The sequence below is a fragment of the Budorcas taxicolor genome, chromosome 23 (assembly GCF_023091745.1).
Source record: "Budorcas taxicolor isolate Tak-1 chromosome 23, Takin1.1, whole genome shotgun sequence".
In the NCBI taxonomy this organism is placed as follows: Eukaryota; Metazoa; Chordata; class Mammalia; order Artiodactyla; family Bovidae; genus Budorcas; species Budorcas taxicolor.
Genome location: NC_068932.1, coordinates 23,568,107 through 23,585,545, shown reverse-complemented (window position 1 = coordinate 23,585,545; position 17,439 = coordinate 23,568,107). Strand labels below are relative to the sequence as shown.

Below are 17,439 nucleotides of genomic sequence, written 5' to 3'. Positions count from 1 at the left end.
TGGAAGACACTTTGGCAAGATATATAACATTATTTAACCCATCAATTTTACTTCTAGAAATTTATTTCACACACATACTTGCACTAGTATCCAAACATAGGTGCAAATATACTCACTTCAACATTACTGTCCATCAACAGAATTATTTATATAAACTGTGATTTTAAAAAAACACATAATGCAACTCAAAAAAAAAGAGATAAAAGTAAGGTAAAGAACAAGAAAGGTGTCAAAATACTAGCATAGGAAAGAAAAAGTGCATGAGTCACTGCAATTAAGAAAAAGCAAGCTGCAGAACAGTATAGAAAATTAAATTCTACTATTACATAAGGGAAATTTGTAACTACATATATTAGAGTCTTGAAAGAAATCGAAGCAAAAGTGATGGAGCAACCCAGCAATGTTCAGTTTCCACTTTATATACTTTTTTTTTTTTTCCAGTACAAAACCACACACTTGTAATTAAAAAAAAAATCAAAACCCCCCAAATCCCCACCAATCCCACAGATAGTGGGAAAAAGTTAAAGAGTCCAGCCTACCTGACAATCTGCTGTGGGGCGAAGTCTTCCAGGCGCATCTCCGAGTAGGAGTCACTCACATGAAACATGCTGACTCTTCCAACCCTCCCGAAGGGGAAGGAGACGGTCAGCCCCTCCTTGGGCGTCACCTTCACCACACGGCCCATGGCCACTTCCCCCTTCTTGAGCTTGTGAGGACCTGGTAAGACAATGAACCAGATGCAGGGAAGAAGAAGTGAGCCAAGAAAGAAGCTGAGACAGTAGCCAACCAGAGGCTGGCGGGAGGTGAAGGTGTCTGGGCTCAGGGTGTTTAGAATGAGTGGACCAGAATGATCACACAGACCCAGACCACTGTACCACGTGGTCAAGGATGCCAAGGCCGAATGCTGGACAACCCTTTCTGAGAGACCTAAGAAAAACAACTGTAGGTAAAGGTGTCTCAGACACAGGCCACAGAGCAAAGCCCCAAGAGAAAAGCTGTTCCAAGGACACAGCCTCTGCAGTAGAATTTCTGAGGACGCTGACCTCCATGGCATCCTTCAACCTGGGCGATGACTAAGACCTTCTCCCAACCCTTTCCACCCCCTCCCTTCCTTGACCAGGTCCCATTTCATCACGATACCTATGAGTGAAAGAGACAAGAAGGCCTTGGAGGAATCTGCTGGGCCAACCACGGTGGCCTTCAGGGCCTGGCCAATCTGGAACTTCTTATCTGGATGTTTCAGAACCTAGAAGGATAAAAAATTTCCTTTGATGTTTGAAGAAAGGCCTGTCATTTATCTAAAACCAAAGTACAGTAAGTATCCCCTATGGGACGGATCCCTGTCCCCACTGTGAGCACACACCAAGGATTAACTCGAGCTCAGGGAGCTGGGGTTTCCTCTCCAGGCATCTCAGGCACACTAACCTTGAAGCTAAGAGAAGTAAGCAACAAGGGAATTCTCCCTCGGACGTCTGGAGCAATATCCACCTCGAGCCATTTCTTAACCATGTTGTACTAGGAGGGAAAAAAAAAACAAGAGAAGAAATGGAATAGGGCAGATACAAGCATCTCATCTTTTCCTTTCACTAAAGCAGACACTCCTAAAATCACACTGAAAGGGCCCTACTCCTACATTTTCCCAAGTAACTGGAACTCACCCCCACGGCCCAATCCCCCTGCCCACCCTCCACTTCTCACAGGCTTTACTCAAGTCTAGCTCAGAGCCTCCACCAGCCCAGCAGAACACACATCCTTCCTGGTGCCTCAGCTGATCAGGAGGCAGAAAAGGCCTCAGAGATAACGTCCTCAAGCAGTAGAACCAATCCCAACCTCACAGCCTCCTCCAAGCTCAGTTGCGCACAGTGAGGTAACAGCCTTCAGGGACTAACATCTCATTTCTAAATCAGTTTAGATTTTTCTATTGACACAGTGCTCTACCCTAAATATACACCCCAATATTCAGGTCAACTCAAAAAACATTTATCAAGCAGCCACTACACACAGCATGATAGTGATTAACAGCCAGGCCCTGCCTTCAAAGAGATAATTGTCTGCAAAAAGTAAGCTGAATGAATATGCAAATAACTAGAGCAGAAAGCAACACACAGGAGTATAATATGCTACAGGCTCTACAGGAGAACTAGGAAGAGGGGAAGGTTATCTGTGCTAGACCTTGAATTATAGGCAATGGGAACAGACAGCACCCCAGTGTAGAAATAAAGAAGGGGGAAAAAGGAGGTTTTCAGCATGACCGGTACTCCAGATTCATGAGGTCAGATTATAAAGAGTCCTTTTTTTTGGCCACACTGTGTGACTTATGGATCTTAGCCCCCACAGGGATCAAACCCATACCCCTGGCAGTGGAAGTGAAAAGTCCTAAGCACTGGACCACCAGGGAATTCCCTCTGAAGAACCTTAAATATTACTCTAAGGCATCTAGGGTTTATGAATATCTATAGACAAAAAGTAACTAAAGGATTCAAGCATCATGGACATAGTTAGACAGATGCTCATGCAGGAAGACTCTGGCAACACTGAAGAGGAGTTACCCCTCAAGGTCAAGTCCAGACAGACCTTGACCTTCTCTCTGATATATTCTAACCAGTACAGTTCTCACTGATCTCTTCCCTTTACTCAACTACTATTCTACTTAGGGTTTAAACACATAATCTGACACCCAATTTACATATTGTTTTACACAGTTCCTGAACTTTATGAAAGGCAAAAATCTAAAATCCAATACTTAATTTTAAATAAAATTTTTTATTTCTTGTATATTCCGATAGAACTTTATTTGTGGACACAGAAATATGAATTTTACATTATTTAAGATAAAGTACTGGATTCAAATTCTTGCTCTATGATGTATTTTTCTGTCTATTTTGTACAAGAAATCTACAAACACGTAGAACTGTGAGTTGCTTGCTGTTTGGAAGCCATAAATTTAGCTCCTTGAATAGACCAGATGTTTTCTAGGAGCAGAGGGCTTTACTGTCTCCCACACATCAGCAAGGCAGTAAGCACAGAATCAAAGCCTAGTGCAAATGGTCACTGCCAGTTCCTCCCCCCTTTCTTCTATAAGAAAGACAGCACTGCATTGCAGGGCATGCACTTCTTACCTTCTTCAAGAAGCAAGTCACAGTCTGACCAGCCTGATACTGTTTAATCTTCTCCAAGGGGCTTACAGAGTGAGTGTTGAGAGCAGTATGGCCATCCTCCTTCAGCTCACTGTTCGCAGAAAGGCAATGGAAAGAGTAAACCAATCTCTATAAGCTCCTAGCTTGAGACCATCTCCCCCAACTGGCCTTGGATTAATTTTACTGGACTCCCCTAACACATACACACCAACCATGCACACCTCCATTTCTGTCCACAAAGGGGAATGAATATTCACAATACCTGCATGAAAGTTAATCCTTTCCAACTCACTCAACTAGGTATGAACAAACTACAAAGTAGGTAGCCAACAATAAAATGAAATGACTTTACTTATTTCAATGCTTGAGCTACCGCTTTGCTGTTTGCAGAACTGCTTTCACAAATGAATGTGACAACACTCTCATGTCTGATTCAAACAGGAAAGATACTATTAAACTCACTTTATGCTACAGACCCAGGGACTCAAGTCAGAGCTTCTGACTCAAAAGTTCAGGGCTCCGTCCCATGCTGCTGCTGCTGCTGCTGCTGCTGCTAAGTCACGTCAGTCGTGTCCGACTCTGTGCGACCCCATAGACGGCAGCCCACCAGGCTCCCCCGTCCCTGGGATTCTCCAGGCAAGAACACTGGAGTGGGTTGCCATGTCCTTCTCCAATGCATGAAAGTGAAAAGTGGAAGTGAAGTCGCTCAGTCGTGTCTGACTCTTTGCGACCCCATGGACTGCAGCCGACCAGGCTCCTCCGTCCATGGGATTTTCCAGGCAAGAGTACTACCTTGGCATTATCACTTTCTTGATTCTCTTTGTCTATGCAGAAAAGCAACGAGGAGATGTGGTCTGAAAATTATCAGTCTACAAATCACTTCAAAGGAAGCACAGAGCTCCCATTGTTTCAACCCAGCCCACCTTACCCATTCAAATTTCTAAAACAAAACAGAACTCGTCAATAAAATGGTACAAGTAACACTGGTAAAACTGTAACATATAATAGCCAAGTACTGGAGAATATAAAAACCACAGGAAACTCATATACAAGTAAAGCGGAAATACAGATATCCTATGAACTTTGAGAACATGATACTAAGTGAAATAAACCAGTCACAGAAGGACTATGCATGACTCCCCTTATATGAGGCATCTAAAGACATCAAACTCAAACTCAGAGAAACAAAGTAGAATGATGGTTGCAAGAGGCTGGGAGGTGAGCAGGAAATGAATGGGTACAGAGTTTTAGTTAAATGCAAGATGAAAAGGTTTAGAGATCTGTTTACAATTGTGCATATAGCTAACAACATGGTAAGAGGGCAAATTTACATTGTGTTTTCACCACAATAAAAAAAATTTGAAAAAAGATTAGAACCCAGATAAATACAAAGAAAAGCCCATATGAAGACATAGGGAGGAGACAGCCATTTGCAAGCTGAGACAGGCCTCAGAGGCACAAAGCTAGAAAAAAAAATTTTTTTAATAAACCACAAACACACATTACAAGTATGTGTTACCTTTTTTCTTTTTCCCAAATTATTTTACTTTACCTTTCTCTCAAAAAAAAAAAAAAAAAAAAGCAGCCATAACTGCTTTAATGCCAAGAGAAAATTCAGCGACTAGCAGGAATTCCAAAGACACACATAAAGATTCCTGAACCGTCTGCTCTCCTAACTGCAGCCCCTCCAAATGAGTAATTAATTAATCAGGAAACATCTCATCTAGTTTAAGAGACCCTCACCCACCCTGAACTCTGCTCCAAGATACAGGACATTCTCTTTGTGCAGGAGATCTCCATATCTAAGTGGGAATGAAAACATGGTGGCATTTTGTCAAGTTAGTCAACACCATAGATTAAACAAATGTTTTCCCTCCTGACTTCAAGATACATGATTTTAAACAAAAGCATTTGAGAAACACAGCAGTTATATCATTATGTTTATACTATGCTTCTCAGAGGCGTTGATTAAAATAAAATAATTAACAATAAAACACAGGTGCACAGAGGAGGTGAAAGATGTGCTCGAGTTTTACCTGTCCATCTGTCTGTCTGTTATTGTAACTCTCCATCCCCCATCTCCTCAATGGAATGCACTCATTTCCTGGCTTGACCCACACTGCCACAGCATTGTCAGCATCTGGTGCTCAGGGTTCAGACGTATTTCCCTATCTCAGACACAAGCCCTCGCAGAACTATTCCACTTCTGTTCAGGATGCTGATCAAACCTTAACCTCAGGAAGTTGTTTAAGTTGTCCTGTCCTTGCATAACACCCTAGGCACATAAGACTTACAGCCTGGATGGATGGGGGCCTGACTCTGCAGAAGCACTGGAGAAGGCACTGGCGACCCATTCCAGTACTCTTGCCTGGAAACTCCCACCGACGGAGGAACCTGGTGGGCTGCAGTCCATGAGGTAGCTAAGAGCGGACATGACCGAGCGATTTCCCTTTCACTTTTCACTTTCATGCATTGGAGAAGGAAATGGCAACCCACTCCAGTGTTCTTGCCTGGAGAATCCCAGGGACGGCGGAGCCTGGTGGGCTGCCGTCTATGCGGTCGCACAGAGTCGGACATGACTGACGTGACTTAGCAGTAGCAGCAGCAGCTTCACTCATGGATGGCCTATTCAGTTCCAAGAGGCTGGGTTTTTTTTTTTTTTTTTTTTTTAATGTGGTAAGCAGAAGCAGACAGGCCCACAGACCAACATGCTTAAGATTCTCTGAAAGAATGACCCCAGACAAATTGGATCCACCACTACAAAGAACTACCAGTTCTCCTCGTCTACTACTAGTCCTACTAGTTCACTCAGAATCCCTTGTGGAGCATCCCTTTGCATAATCCACTCGAGTATGACCTAAAATTTTCAGTCACCAAGCAGTAGTCCACACTCAGAGAACAAGTATTCTTGGCTACACGGTGTATGTTTAGGGAATTACTGAGTTCTAGAATACTAGGTTCAAACAGATTCAAGGGATTAGAGCTGATAAGAGTGCCTGAAGAACTATGGTCGGAGGTTCACGACATTATACAGGAGGCAGTGATCAAGACCATCCCCGAGAAAAAGAAACGCAAAACGGCAAATAGGTTGTCTGAGGAGGCCTTACAAATAGCAGTGAAAAGAAGAGAAGCGAAAGGCAAAGGAGAAAAGATACACCCATTTAAATACAGAGTTCCAAATAGCAAGGAGAGATAAGAAAGCCTTCCTCAGTGATCAATGCAAAGAAATAGAGGAAAACAATAGAATGGGAAAGACTACAGACCTCTTCAAGAAAATCAGAGATACCAAGGGAACATTTCATGCAAAGATGAGTACATTAAAGGATAGAAACGGTATGGACCTAACAGAATCAGAAGATATTAAGAAGAGGTGGCAAGAATATATAGAACTATAAAAGATCTTCATGACCCAGATAACCATGATGGTATGATCACTCACCTAGAGCCAAATATACTAGAATGTGAAGTCAAGTGGGCCTTAGGAAGCATCACTATGAACACAGCTAGTGGAGGTGATGCAATTCCAGTTGAGCTATTTCAAATCTTAAAAGATGATACTGTGAAAGTGCTGCACTCAATATAACAGCAAATTTGGAAAACTCAGCAGTGGCCACAGGACTGGAAAAGGTCAGTTTTCATTCTAATCCCAAAGAAAGGCAATGCCAAAGAATGCTCAAACTACCACACAATTGTACTCATCTCACACGCTAGCAAAGTAATGGTCAAAACTCTCCACGCCAGGCTTTAACAGTATGTGAACCATGAAATTCCAGATTCAAGCTGGTTTTAGAAAAGGCAGAGGAACCAGAGATCAAATTGCCAACATCCGTTGGATTATCGAAAAAGCAAGAGAATTCCAGAAACACATCTGCTTCTGCTTTATTGACTACGCCAAAGCCTTTGACTGTGTGGGTCACAACGAACTGTGGAAAATTCTTAAAAGAGATGAGAATACCAGACCACATTATCTGCCCCCTGAGAAATCTGTACGGAGGTCAAGAAGCAACAGTTAGAACTGGACATGGAACTGACTGGCTCCAAATCAGGAAAGGAGTACATCAAGGCTGTATACTGTCACCCTGCTTATTTAACTTATATGGAGAGTACGTCATGAGAAATGCTGGACAGGACGAGGCATAAGCTGGAATCAAGATTGCCAGAAGAAATATCAATAATCTCAGATATGCAAATGATCACCCTTATGGCAGAAAGCAAAGAACTAAAGAGACTCTTGAAAGTGAGAGTGAAAAAGTTGGCTTAGAACTCAACATTCAAAAAACCCCTCAACATTCAGAAAACTAAGATCATGGCATCTGGTCCCATCACTCCATGGCAATTAAATGAGGAAACAATGACAGACTTTTTTGGGGCTCCAAAATCACTGCAGATGGTGACTGCAGCCATGAAATTAAAAGACGCTTGGTCCTTGGAAGAAAAGCTATGACCAACCTAGACAGCGTATTAAAAAGCAGAGACATTACTTTGCCAACAAAGGTCCATCTAGTCAAGGCTATGGTTTTTCCAGTAGTCATATATGGATGTGAGAATTGGACTATAAAGAAAGCTGAGCACCAAAGAATTGATGCTTTTGAACTATGGTGTTGGAGAATATTCTTGAGGGTCCCTTGGACTGCAAGATCAAACCAGTCCACCCTAAAGGAAATCAGTTCTGAATACTCATTGGAAGGACTGATGCTGAAGCTGTAATTCCAATACTTTGGCCACCTGATGTGAAGAACTGACTCATTTGAAAAGACCCTGATGCTGGGAATGACTGAAGGCTGGAGGAGAAGGGGACAACAGAGGATGAGATGGTTGGATAGCATCACCAACTCAATGGACATGAGTTTTTGAGTAACCTCCGGGAGATGTTGAACGACAGGGAACCCTGGCGTGCTGCAGTCCATGGGGTCGCAAAGAGTTGGACACGACTAAGTGACTGGACTGAACTGAGAATACTAGGTTGAGAGCAAAAATGTTTCTTTTTGTCAAACATCAACAAACAGACTTGCAATCAGCCTTTAAATTGATACTTAAACTCTGAATACAGCTTTCACATTGATTTTCATACAATCTCTCTAATTTAGCTATACTGAGGAAACCAGACAAATATCCCTTCCGAAGAAAAAAAGACAACCTGGACAGAGAGGCAAAATAAGTCACAATGCTGGCTGAATTAAGACTAAGAATTCAGGTTCCTGACTCCAAAGCCCAAGCTCTTTCTACGGAACCACTGGAGTTCCCCTCACCTTGGCCGAACACTCAGCTCTGGGATGGTTCGTATAAATCTGGGATGACTTATTGGGAGAAACCTGGAAAAGAAAGAAAGTCGAATCAATTCTCCTATTCTCTGTCACACTATAATCTGGAGATCAGAATTTCTAACTTCCCACTCAGCCGAGGTTAAAAAAACCACCCATTCCACCGCCACACCACCCCCTGGTAACATCAGGCTTGAGGGTTTCCATTCTCAACGTTTGAGTCAACGTTCAGAAATTAGCTCATCTGATCTTTTGGGATTATCATATTAAACCCTGAAATGAATTTTCCTTACAGATAATATACTCCAACTCTTTCATTCTAAAAAGAAGGAAATTGAGGTCTAGAGACAATAAATGACTTATTGAAGTTCCCACAGGTACTGAAATTAATATGCAAATTATTGGCTAGACTTAGAATTTCTTCTTTTGGTTTTCTTATAGCAAGGACTTCTGCAGCAATAACATACTGTGACTTGAGTTAAAGTAAATGAATACAATTAAGGTATGTGCTGGAGAGTGGATTATAGTACCTGCTGATATATCCTGAGCAATAACTATGCGTCAGACAACCCAGCAGGCACACTCCACGCTAGGTGTTCTTTTCCCAGTCACTGCAATGGTCCTACAGGGTAGTCACTATTATCACTCTCACTTTACAAATTAGGAAAATAAAACTGAGAGAGCTAAGGAACTGTTTAACTCGTGGTCATGTAATTTTGAGTGGCAAATCTGGAATTCAACCCAGATCTGACTTTAAATGAATGCTCTTAACCACTACCTTATATACCATTAAAAAAATAAGGAGAGACAAAGGGACTCTTTGGTGAATATTTTGGTGAACTAAAGAGAAAATGTGACATACGACAATTTTTGAACCTGCCCCAGTTCCCATCCCTTCTCCCACAATTACAGCAAGCTCTCCTCAAAGCCAGACCCTCTGCATAAACAAACACAAAAGCTAAAAAAAAGAGCCAGCCCCTCGCCCTAAGCTTCCATACTTGAAGGTCTTCATGTCTCTCCCGCCAATCACTCGGGCAGTGACTTTCTTCCCAACTTTCAGCTTGGCAGTAGGAGATGTGCCCACTGGAACATCATCTAGAATGTGGGAGGCATGGATGCAGCCAATGATGCCATCTTCCAGGGTCACAACCACATGGGTAGGCTTAATGGACTTGACAGTCCCCGTGACCATGTCCCCAATGGACAGGGTGTGCTTCTTTACAGTCCCTATGACCAGAGCTGGATCCACTTCCTCATCCTCGTCAACTGTCTCTGAGTCCTTCCGGGTCTGTCTCATGGTCCTCTTAGCAGCTGGCCCCTCAACGGCTAAAAGGAGACCGGTCACTCCTGGTTCTGTGGTCTGGAGGGTTAGGGAGACGCCTTGCCCCACCTGCAATTTCTCTGAGTCAAAGCGGAAGGTGTCGTTCAGGTGAGAGGTCAGGGAGAAAGCTGCGAGGTGGCCAGTTTCTACCAAGGAGGCGACGGCAAAGGACTCCTCCAAGTGCTGCACAATGGCCTGGAGGTCACTGCCTTTCTTCAGCTGGAAAACAGAAAACCATCATTCCTGCTTCTTACAGAGCACAAGGACACATTCCTCACCCACTGGGCAGGGTGTGACTGAGGAAGCCCGCTGAGTCCCGGGGACCCAAGGCTCATGTGAGCTGGAATAAACCAGCCTCCACTCCCAGGACCCAATTTCCCCTCCTGTATTCTGAGGCTGTCGACATGATCACACTCAAGGAACATACTCAGGATCACCTTGAGTTAGCTTCTGTTTTGAATTCAGATTCCCAGTCCTATCCTACAACTGGCGAAAGCAGAACTTTACAGGTGACTCTGGTGTACAGCCGGCTGGCCGCTAACAGTGCTCCAGCTTTAACACAGCACTGTGGTCCCCGCTCTCCTAGTCCTGCAGCTCTCCATCCAGTGCTTTCACTCAGCCAACAGGAGTCATTACCGACAGCTTACTGTGTATGAGGATGTAGCCTATCCTTCCCCATCATCCATGCTGTGCTCACGCCTTTAGAGCAGTGCCAGCTTCACTCAGATGATAAAATGGAAATGGGGTCTACTAGAAAGCTTGTATGCATGCATACTAAGTTGCTTCAGTCGTGTCTGACTCTTTGCGACCCTGTGACAGTAGCCCACCAGGCTCCTCTGTCCATGGGGATGCTCCAGGCAAGGTTGCCGTGCCCTCCTCCAAGGGATCTTCCCAACCCAGGGATTGAACCTGCGTCTCTTATGTCTCCTGCATTGGCAGGGAGGGTCTTTACCACTAGTGCCACCCGGGAAACCCTGTCAGAAAGCTTAGTGAGGGGTTAATACTGTTTGCTATTTCTCTTTGTGTCTCAAAGTCTCAAAATTAGAAGCAACTAGAGGTTAAGGATTACATCTATATAATCCTCTGAAACATACCCTATGCAATGAGGAGCTTAATAAGTACTTCAGAAAATGATGAAATATATGTGTCATCTGGAGAGAAAATACCACTCATTTTGAAAGCTTTCTTGAAGCTATTCTTTGCCTGTGCAGAATAAAGCTATTCTTTATTTGTGCAGATGAACAGCCTGGAGTCAGACTACCCACAGACATGTTCTGTTTGGTTCACATGATGTTTAAAAAAGAGTTTCTAACATTTCCCACACCTATTTCAAAAAAAAAAAAATTAAATTCTGCCTTCTCTTAAAATTCAGTGCCTTAGCAACACTAGCCCAGATGCTCTCACATGGCAACAAGCAGACAGCGGTTTCCACTCCTCTGCAGGGACTCCTCAATCGGTCAGAGCCCTACAGTCACCATCTGCCTGCTGCTCTCCTCTAGGACACCAGCCTGGCCCTAATCAGGGTGACCATGTGATTCATCCGCCTGAACTAGAGTGAAAGTCACTGCTACTAACGAGCACACCAGGGCAATTCCCAGGCTGTCCCATGGTTGCGACCTGGTGATGTCACTGCCAGGGCCTAGGTTCAATCCCTGGTCAGGGAACCAAGATCCGGCAAGCCACACAGCTTGGTCAAAAAGGCCAAAAAAAAAAAAAACCCACACCAGAACAACAGGTACACCTGGGAATGACCCAAACAAATCCAGGCACATAGCTACCCTGTGTACAAGCATCTGCAGAGCGTGTGGGGTTGCAGAGGTGTGTAGTGCCACTGAAATCATGGGAATGAAGTCCACAATCAACAAGCTTACCTTTTTAGCTTTTCTATTCACCAAATCGTGGCAGAGGGAAACATGTACTTCCAACTTCAACATATCAACGTTTAAGATTACAGCCTTCTTTTTCTGCCCAGGTTCCAGCTCCTGCCCTGCAGAGTGCAGAACCACACACAGGAAGCTGTGATCACCCTCCTGGAGCGGGGGAGGGGGGAAGAAGACAGCATCTCCCCAACCGCCCTGCAGCCCTTAGGCGCAAAACAGAAGAGGACCTATGTCCTGGGTCTATACGGGTTAAGGAAGCCTAGTGTTGAGTTCCCGTAATTCAAGTGTGTCAATTCATACAACCTGATAAATACATTCACCCAAATACAACAATAAAAGGACTCATACCTAAACCTTCTTTAGTACTGCTGCTGTCTTCATTTGCATTTATACAAGATAAGCACGCCAAAAACTTATATTGAATCAGCTCATCTAGCCTATGTATTTAGAAATTCTGTACCCAGCAGAGGCAGCAACGGGCAAAGGGTTCCCCTATCAACCAAGAAAGGTGAGAGAGATGCACTCACCTGCCCGATGATACTTGCTGGCTCTCAGGACCAAGCCAGGCACGGGGCCCTCACTGAACAGCACAGAACCGTCTTCCAACACCTCCTGCACCTCCAGGTCAAGGGCCATCCCCGGGGTCATCTCAGCCAAAGTCTGGATCAACACAGAGTCTGACAGAAATCCAAAGGAAACAGGGATTAACAAGATGAAACAACACTCACCATTCTTTTCCCTTTGGAAATATGCTGCCATACGGAGGACATTTCCAACGCTCTGCACTGCAAACACCTTGAAGGTAAAACCGCTCTTGGTAAAAATGTCTGACGTCCATGAACACTCCCATCACAGGCAGGGACCTATGCCCCCTGCGAATCCCTCCTAGAAATAATTCATGGAGAGAGCCAATGAATGTCAGGAACACATGCTTTGTCTTGGCTTTGGAATTTTCATCCTTTCTGTTTAGAAACTACCCTCTCAAGCTTCTTATTCCCAAATCCCAGTGGGGTTCCAACAATTCTACACAATGTTCAACACTTAGGAGGAGCAGACTAATAACCCCCACGAAGTCCTCCAGCAGGTCCCTGGTTCCATTTTATCACTCACCACACGTGATGAATAAAGGAACAGAAAGTGAAGGGGTGAATGGACTCACACAAACGCAAACCTGAGGCTACAGAACTCAGGGGAGTCTGGATTCTGGGCTGGGAGGGAGCACGGCGACTCCTGGCCTAATAGCGACAATCTTTCACTGGAATCTGGGCGGCAGTTAAACAGGGGCATTCACTTTATAAACATTTACTGAGCAGTACCCTAAGAGATCTGTGCACTTTTCAGAGGTCCTACTCCCATTTTTTAAAGTTTAGCCTTGTTTTTTTAAATATCAGGGGAGCCAAACAACTCATTGGAACAGACAGGCCTAATGGAGGCTGCACACGCTCCACCCTGGCCCTCATTGTCTGCCCTATTGCCCCCACCTCGGTTGCTCATGAGGCTCCGGACGCCCTGCCGCTCCTCCAGGCACTGGCTCAGGAGGAGGAGGCTGGTTGTGGCCAGGTCCCCCAGGGTGCAGTCCGACAGCCGCAGCGAAAGCAGCATCCGCTGCTTCTCCTCGTCCACGTTGGTCACCTTCGCAACCACCGTCTGCCCCTCGACAAAGTGGTCACTTGTGGAGGTCACAAACTTGTCACTCAAGATCTAAAGGGAAGAATCATGCACAAAACGAAGAAAGGAAAGGAAGCCTCTATTAGAACAACCCCCTTGAAACACCCAGAAAGAAGTGTGTGAGGCAGTAGGTGTACCCCAACAAAGTACCTCCAGTTCTGAGTACAGCTGTATTCCCCTTCCATAAAAACACAGGAGGCGCCCTGGCTGCCAACTCAGCCTTCTAAGGCCACCCAGCTAAGAAGGCCCAGAGCAACTCTCTGCCCCTCACTATGCATGCTTCTGGGGCCCTCCCCTCTGCTCCCATCTTTAAAATTATTTTGGCAGGACATACAAATGAGACCTGCCCAGGCAAGACATGAGGGAAACACACTGAGGGAAGGGACGAGAGACTTATGAAACGTCTGTGGCAGGAATAAGCGATGAGCTCTTTGCTCTCCACCACCCTACACGGGCTTTGATAAGAATTCCTCGCCCTCTGGGTCTCAGTGTATGCAGTAACCTAAGTGATCCTATGGGATCTCTAGGATCCTCTCCAGTTGCAAATGCTGGCCATCCAATGACCTTCCCAACGCTATAGCATGAAGTGGAAAGTTACTCCTTCACCAGGACACAGCCCTGAGCCAGAACACACAACGGGCAAGAGGAGTGCAGATGGAATCTCAGTTCCACTCCTCCTCACCCAGCACCTTTATGTGATGCCCCTGAGAGTGTTTCAAGAGAATACAGAGTATCCTGCTCTTCCCCACCAGCCCTCCGGGTCTGTGACCCTGTTGTCTCCCCTCAAAGGCCCTTGTGCAGGAATCTGAACTTACAGCTTTGGGAGCCAGTCCACTAAGACCTGAGGGGAACTGGATGAACACTCCGTAGTCCTTGATGTTCTTCACAAAACCAATGAGCAGCATTCCAGGATGGATTTCTGAGAAGCTCTTGGGATTCTGGCCACCCTCTACTGCGGAGACCAAGGCTGGCTTCCTGCAAAGCAGCTAGTGGACTTCATCAAGGAATGTTCCAGAAAGGGCAGATGCACTGTCCACCTCTCCCGTCTCCTTTCTCCACTCTCTCTACCACAGTGATTCTCTGAGTGTGCAGATGAACAGCCACGACATCACCTGGAACTGGAGGCACACCCTTACACAACCCCCAGACCTGCTGAATCAGACGGGCTGGGGGCGGGGGGGACAGCAGGCTCTGTTGGACCAAAATCCTCCAGGGGACTCTGACACACAGTGCAGTCTGGGAATCACTGTTTCATTCCTTTTCTTATCAACTTATCTCCAGATTACCAGAGGGGACCGGAAGGGAATGGCTCACCCCCCGGGGCTTAGCAGCTGGATCAGCCATGACACCACCCTCTTGCCTCCATCTTACACCAACCAACCCTATTTCACCTCCTCTGTCCATCTTCATTCTGAGGAGATTTCATTTTACATTCTGTGAGAAAAAAGGCAGGGTCTTCCTTCTAAGCGGCCACACTAAGACCAAATGGAATATTCTGAGACCCGTTATCTGAGCAGGGGAGTGGGGCGGGGGGAGAAAAGAGACAGCAGGTCCTTACCAACTGTTCCAACCGGGGACAAGCACCAAGTGCCCCGAGAAGGCTGGATGTGCCACTGGGGGTGTCCTGCTGGGCCCGGCATGCCACGCGGCCCCCTCCCCAACACCCTGGACTCCCACTCTGCATCTGAGAGCACCACCTCGGTCTTGCTCTAATTACCACCAGGGAAACAGAGGCAAAGTGCAGGCTTGCCCCCTGGTGTGGCTCAATGGATGGGCGTACCTCTGAAGGCAGAACCCACCTTTTTCCCATGAGTTTCCAACTAAGAGCAGAACCTGACCCAGAGGTCCCGTGCCCCTCCCCAGAGGCGCAGCATTCCCCCACCTCCCCTTCCGTGGGCCCCACAGCCCGGTAAAGGATACAACCCGCTCCTCACTGGCGCTCAGACACAGGACCCGGTGCAGGGTGTCGCCTGTCTGGAGCCAGTGATACAACAGTGGGCCGTTGGTGACGTGGTCAGACAGATGAGCCGTGGGGAGGAAGCCGGGGATGTTGTGGGGCAGGACAGCCACCTTCAGCCCGTCTTTGGTCTTCTCTAAAACCTTCACATCCACCAACTACCCAGGGAGGAGAAAGACAAAAATACAGTACTTGTCTTGACAAGAGAGCAGCCTGTGTGGGTCAGGTGGAGATCAGAGGCACCAAATTTCAGCACCAGGCATGACTGAGAAGTCGGGATCAGAGAAGCGAGCAGCTTTCTCCCACTCCTACCCCATGCTCCCAAAGACCCGCAGGCACGCACACCACACACACAGCAGGACCCATCTGCTGCCCACGTTGCTCCTCTCCCAAGCCCCTCCAACGGGTCCCAAGGGAAAGACAGCCTTGCACGCCAGCCCTAGAGCCCAGAGAGGAGAAGGGCAGCAGCACACCGAGGACAAGCCACGCGGCAGCAGCGTTCTCCTTTCCTGAACAGCCTCCCTGTGCTCTGACACACGGCCCAGAACTGTAGGCAGCTCCTTTGAGCTTCCCCCTCCAGCGGTTCCAGGACCCCAGTGTCAGTGGCACCCTGCTCTCTGCTTCTGTAGCTAAACCAATTTGTCTGGAGAAGTCAGGTACCTGCCCAGCACTAACGGCTTTCTTTTTCTTCTGACTCTGTCCTTCACACTCTTGCTTCGGATCACTCAACAGCCTGAAGGATAAGAGCATCCTCTCCTTGGACGGCTCACAGTTCAGCACCGCGACCTTCACCACCTGGTGAGAAACTATACCTGCTCAGCCCCGGAGAGAGGTACCCCCGCAACAGTGCTGCACAGGCCTTGGGAAAGCCCCTAAGACTCTGTATCAGACCAGAAGGCAGTGAAAACAAACATACTGAGAGTTACACAGAATCCCCATGAATCAGCCTTCTGGGTGAAAAACAGACATGAATGAATTTTGGGGTATAACTCCAAGTTTTAAAAAATGTTTTCCTAGTCTGCTGCAGACTCACTAGATTTAGGACAGTGCCCCCTTGTGGTGACAGTGGCCTCAGACCAACTGCTGATGTGAGGGACTCAGGTGTATTGCGGTGAAGACTAACACCTTTCAGGTTGAGGGCCCCGGGTCCATTAGGTTTACCAGCTTCCAGTGAGCCCTTGTGAGGGCTTCTCTCTGTTCCATTCCATCTCCACTTAGCTGGCTCAGGCCCATTACCCACACGCTCTCTTCCAGATCCCTTAAAAGGCAGCTCTCCTAGTCCTTCAAATCTGTGTTCCCAGGGTCATCGAGGAGAGGAGCCTGTCCAGGGTTAGGGTTACCTGGCCCGTGTAAAAGACACTCTCTGGGTCAGGGACGTACTCGGCACTGAGCTCGTGCCTGGGCACCAGTCCCTGCACGTCATTGTAGAACTTCACGATGCAGCCGTAGTCCTTGACCCGGAGGATAAAGCCGTGTGTCTGCAGACCAGGCTTGGCATCATCATAGCAGGTGATGGCAGGAAGTTTGGACTCAACCAGGGTTTTCTTCAGGGTCATCATGAGCTTCTTAGCTTTAGGGTCACAAAGCAAAACCTAGAGACAGGATACTGGCTGTCACCAAGTCATCTATTATTGAGGGAGCAAGTGCAAGAGGGAGTCTCTGCCACCCACTGAGCGCGAGGGCCATGTGCTGTGCTGTGCTTAGTCGCTCAGTGATGTCTGACTCTTTGCGACCCCAGGGACTGTAGCCCACCAGGCTCCTCCGTCCATGGGGATTCTCCAGGCAAAAATACGGGAATGGATTGCCATGCCCTTCTCCAGGGGATCTTCTCAACCCAAGGATGAAACCCAGGTCTCCTGCATTGCAGGAAGATTCTTATTCTTTATCAAGGAAGCCCAAGAATACTGGAGTGGGTGGTCTATCCCATCTCTAGGGGAACTTCCTGACACAGGAACTGAACTGGGGTCTCCTATATTGCAGGCATGTTCTTTACCAGCCAAGCTATCCAGGAAGCCCTGACCTGGGCCATGGTCAGTCCCTAAAAACCCGCTATCTCCTCTCTGAGAAAAATCTCAACTGTAGATCCTCCCTGCTTCTTGCTGGATGATAATCCAGGGAGCATTTATCTCTATTTCAAATGTACCTCCTCCTGTAAGGGACCCCTGGGCCTAGAGCAACACTCACCACGCCATCACACCTCCAGGGAAGCCTGAGT

At 46.6% G+C, this 17,439-nt stretch overlaps 1 protein-coding gene across 2 annotated transcripts in view; it reads right to left on the bottom strand.

The window, feature by feature from the left end:
* Positions 1 to 17,439, bottom strand: part of PDCD11 (programmed cell death 11) — a 42,570-nt gene that overhangs the window by 9,404 nt on the left and 15,727 nt on the right. For both annotated transcript variants that reach the window (XM_052660681.1, XM_052660682.1), the window contains exons 13-25: positions 16,565 to 16,816; positions 15,885 to 16,019; positions 15,188 to 15,382; positions 14,083 to 14,253; positions 13,081 to 13,300; positions 12,127 to 12,276; positions 11,591 to 11,706; positions 9,397 to 9,938; positions 8,387 to 8,449; positions 3,120 to 3,228; positions 1,426 to 1,515; positions 1,141 to 1,246; positions 540 to 717 (exon numbers count right to left, since the gene is read on the bottom strand). In XM_052660681.1, coding sequence (XP_052516641.1) covers positions 540 to 717; positions 1,141 to 1,246; positions 1,426 to 1,515; positions 3,120 to 3,228; positions 8,387 to 8,449; positions 9,397 to 9,938; positions 11,591 to 11,706; positions 12,127 to 12,276; positions 13,081 to 13,300; positions 14,083 to 14,253; positions 15,188 to 15,382; positions 15,885 to 16,019; positions 16,565 to 16,816 — 2,327 coding nt within the window. The remainder of the gene's footprint in view (positions 1 to 539; positions 718 to 1,140; positions 1,247 to 1,425; positions 1,516 to 3,119; positions 3,229 to 8,386; positions 8,450 to 9,396; positions 9,939 to 11,590; positions 11,707 to 12,126; positions 12,277 to 13,080; positions 13,301 to 14,082; positions 14,254 to 15,187; positions 15,383 to 15,884; positions 16,020 to 16,564; positions 16,817 to 17,439) is intronic.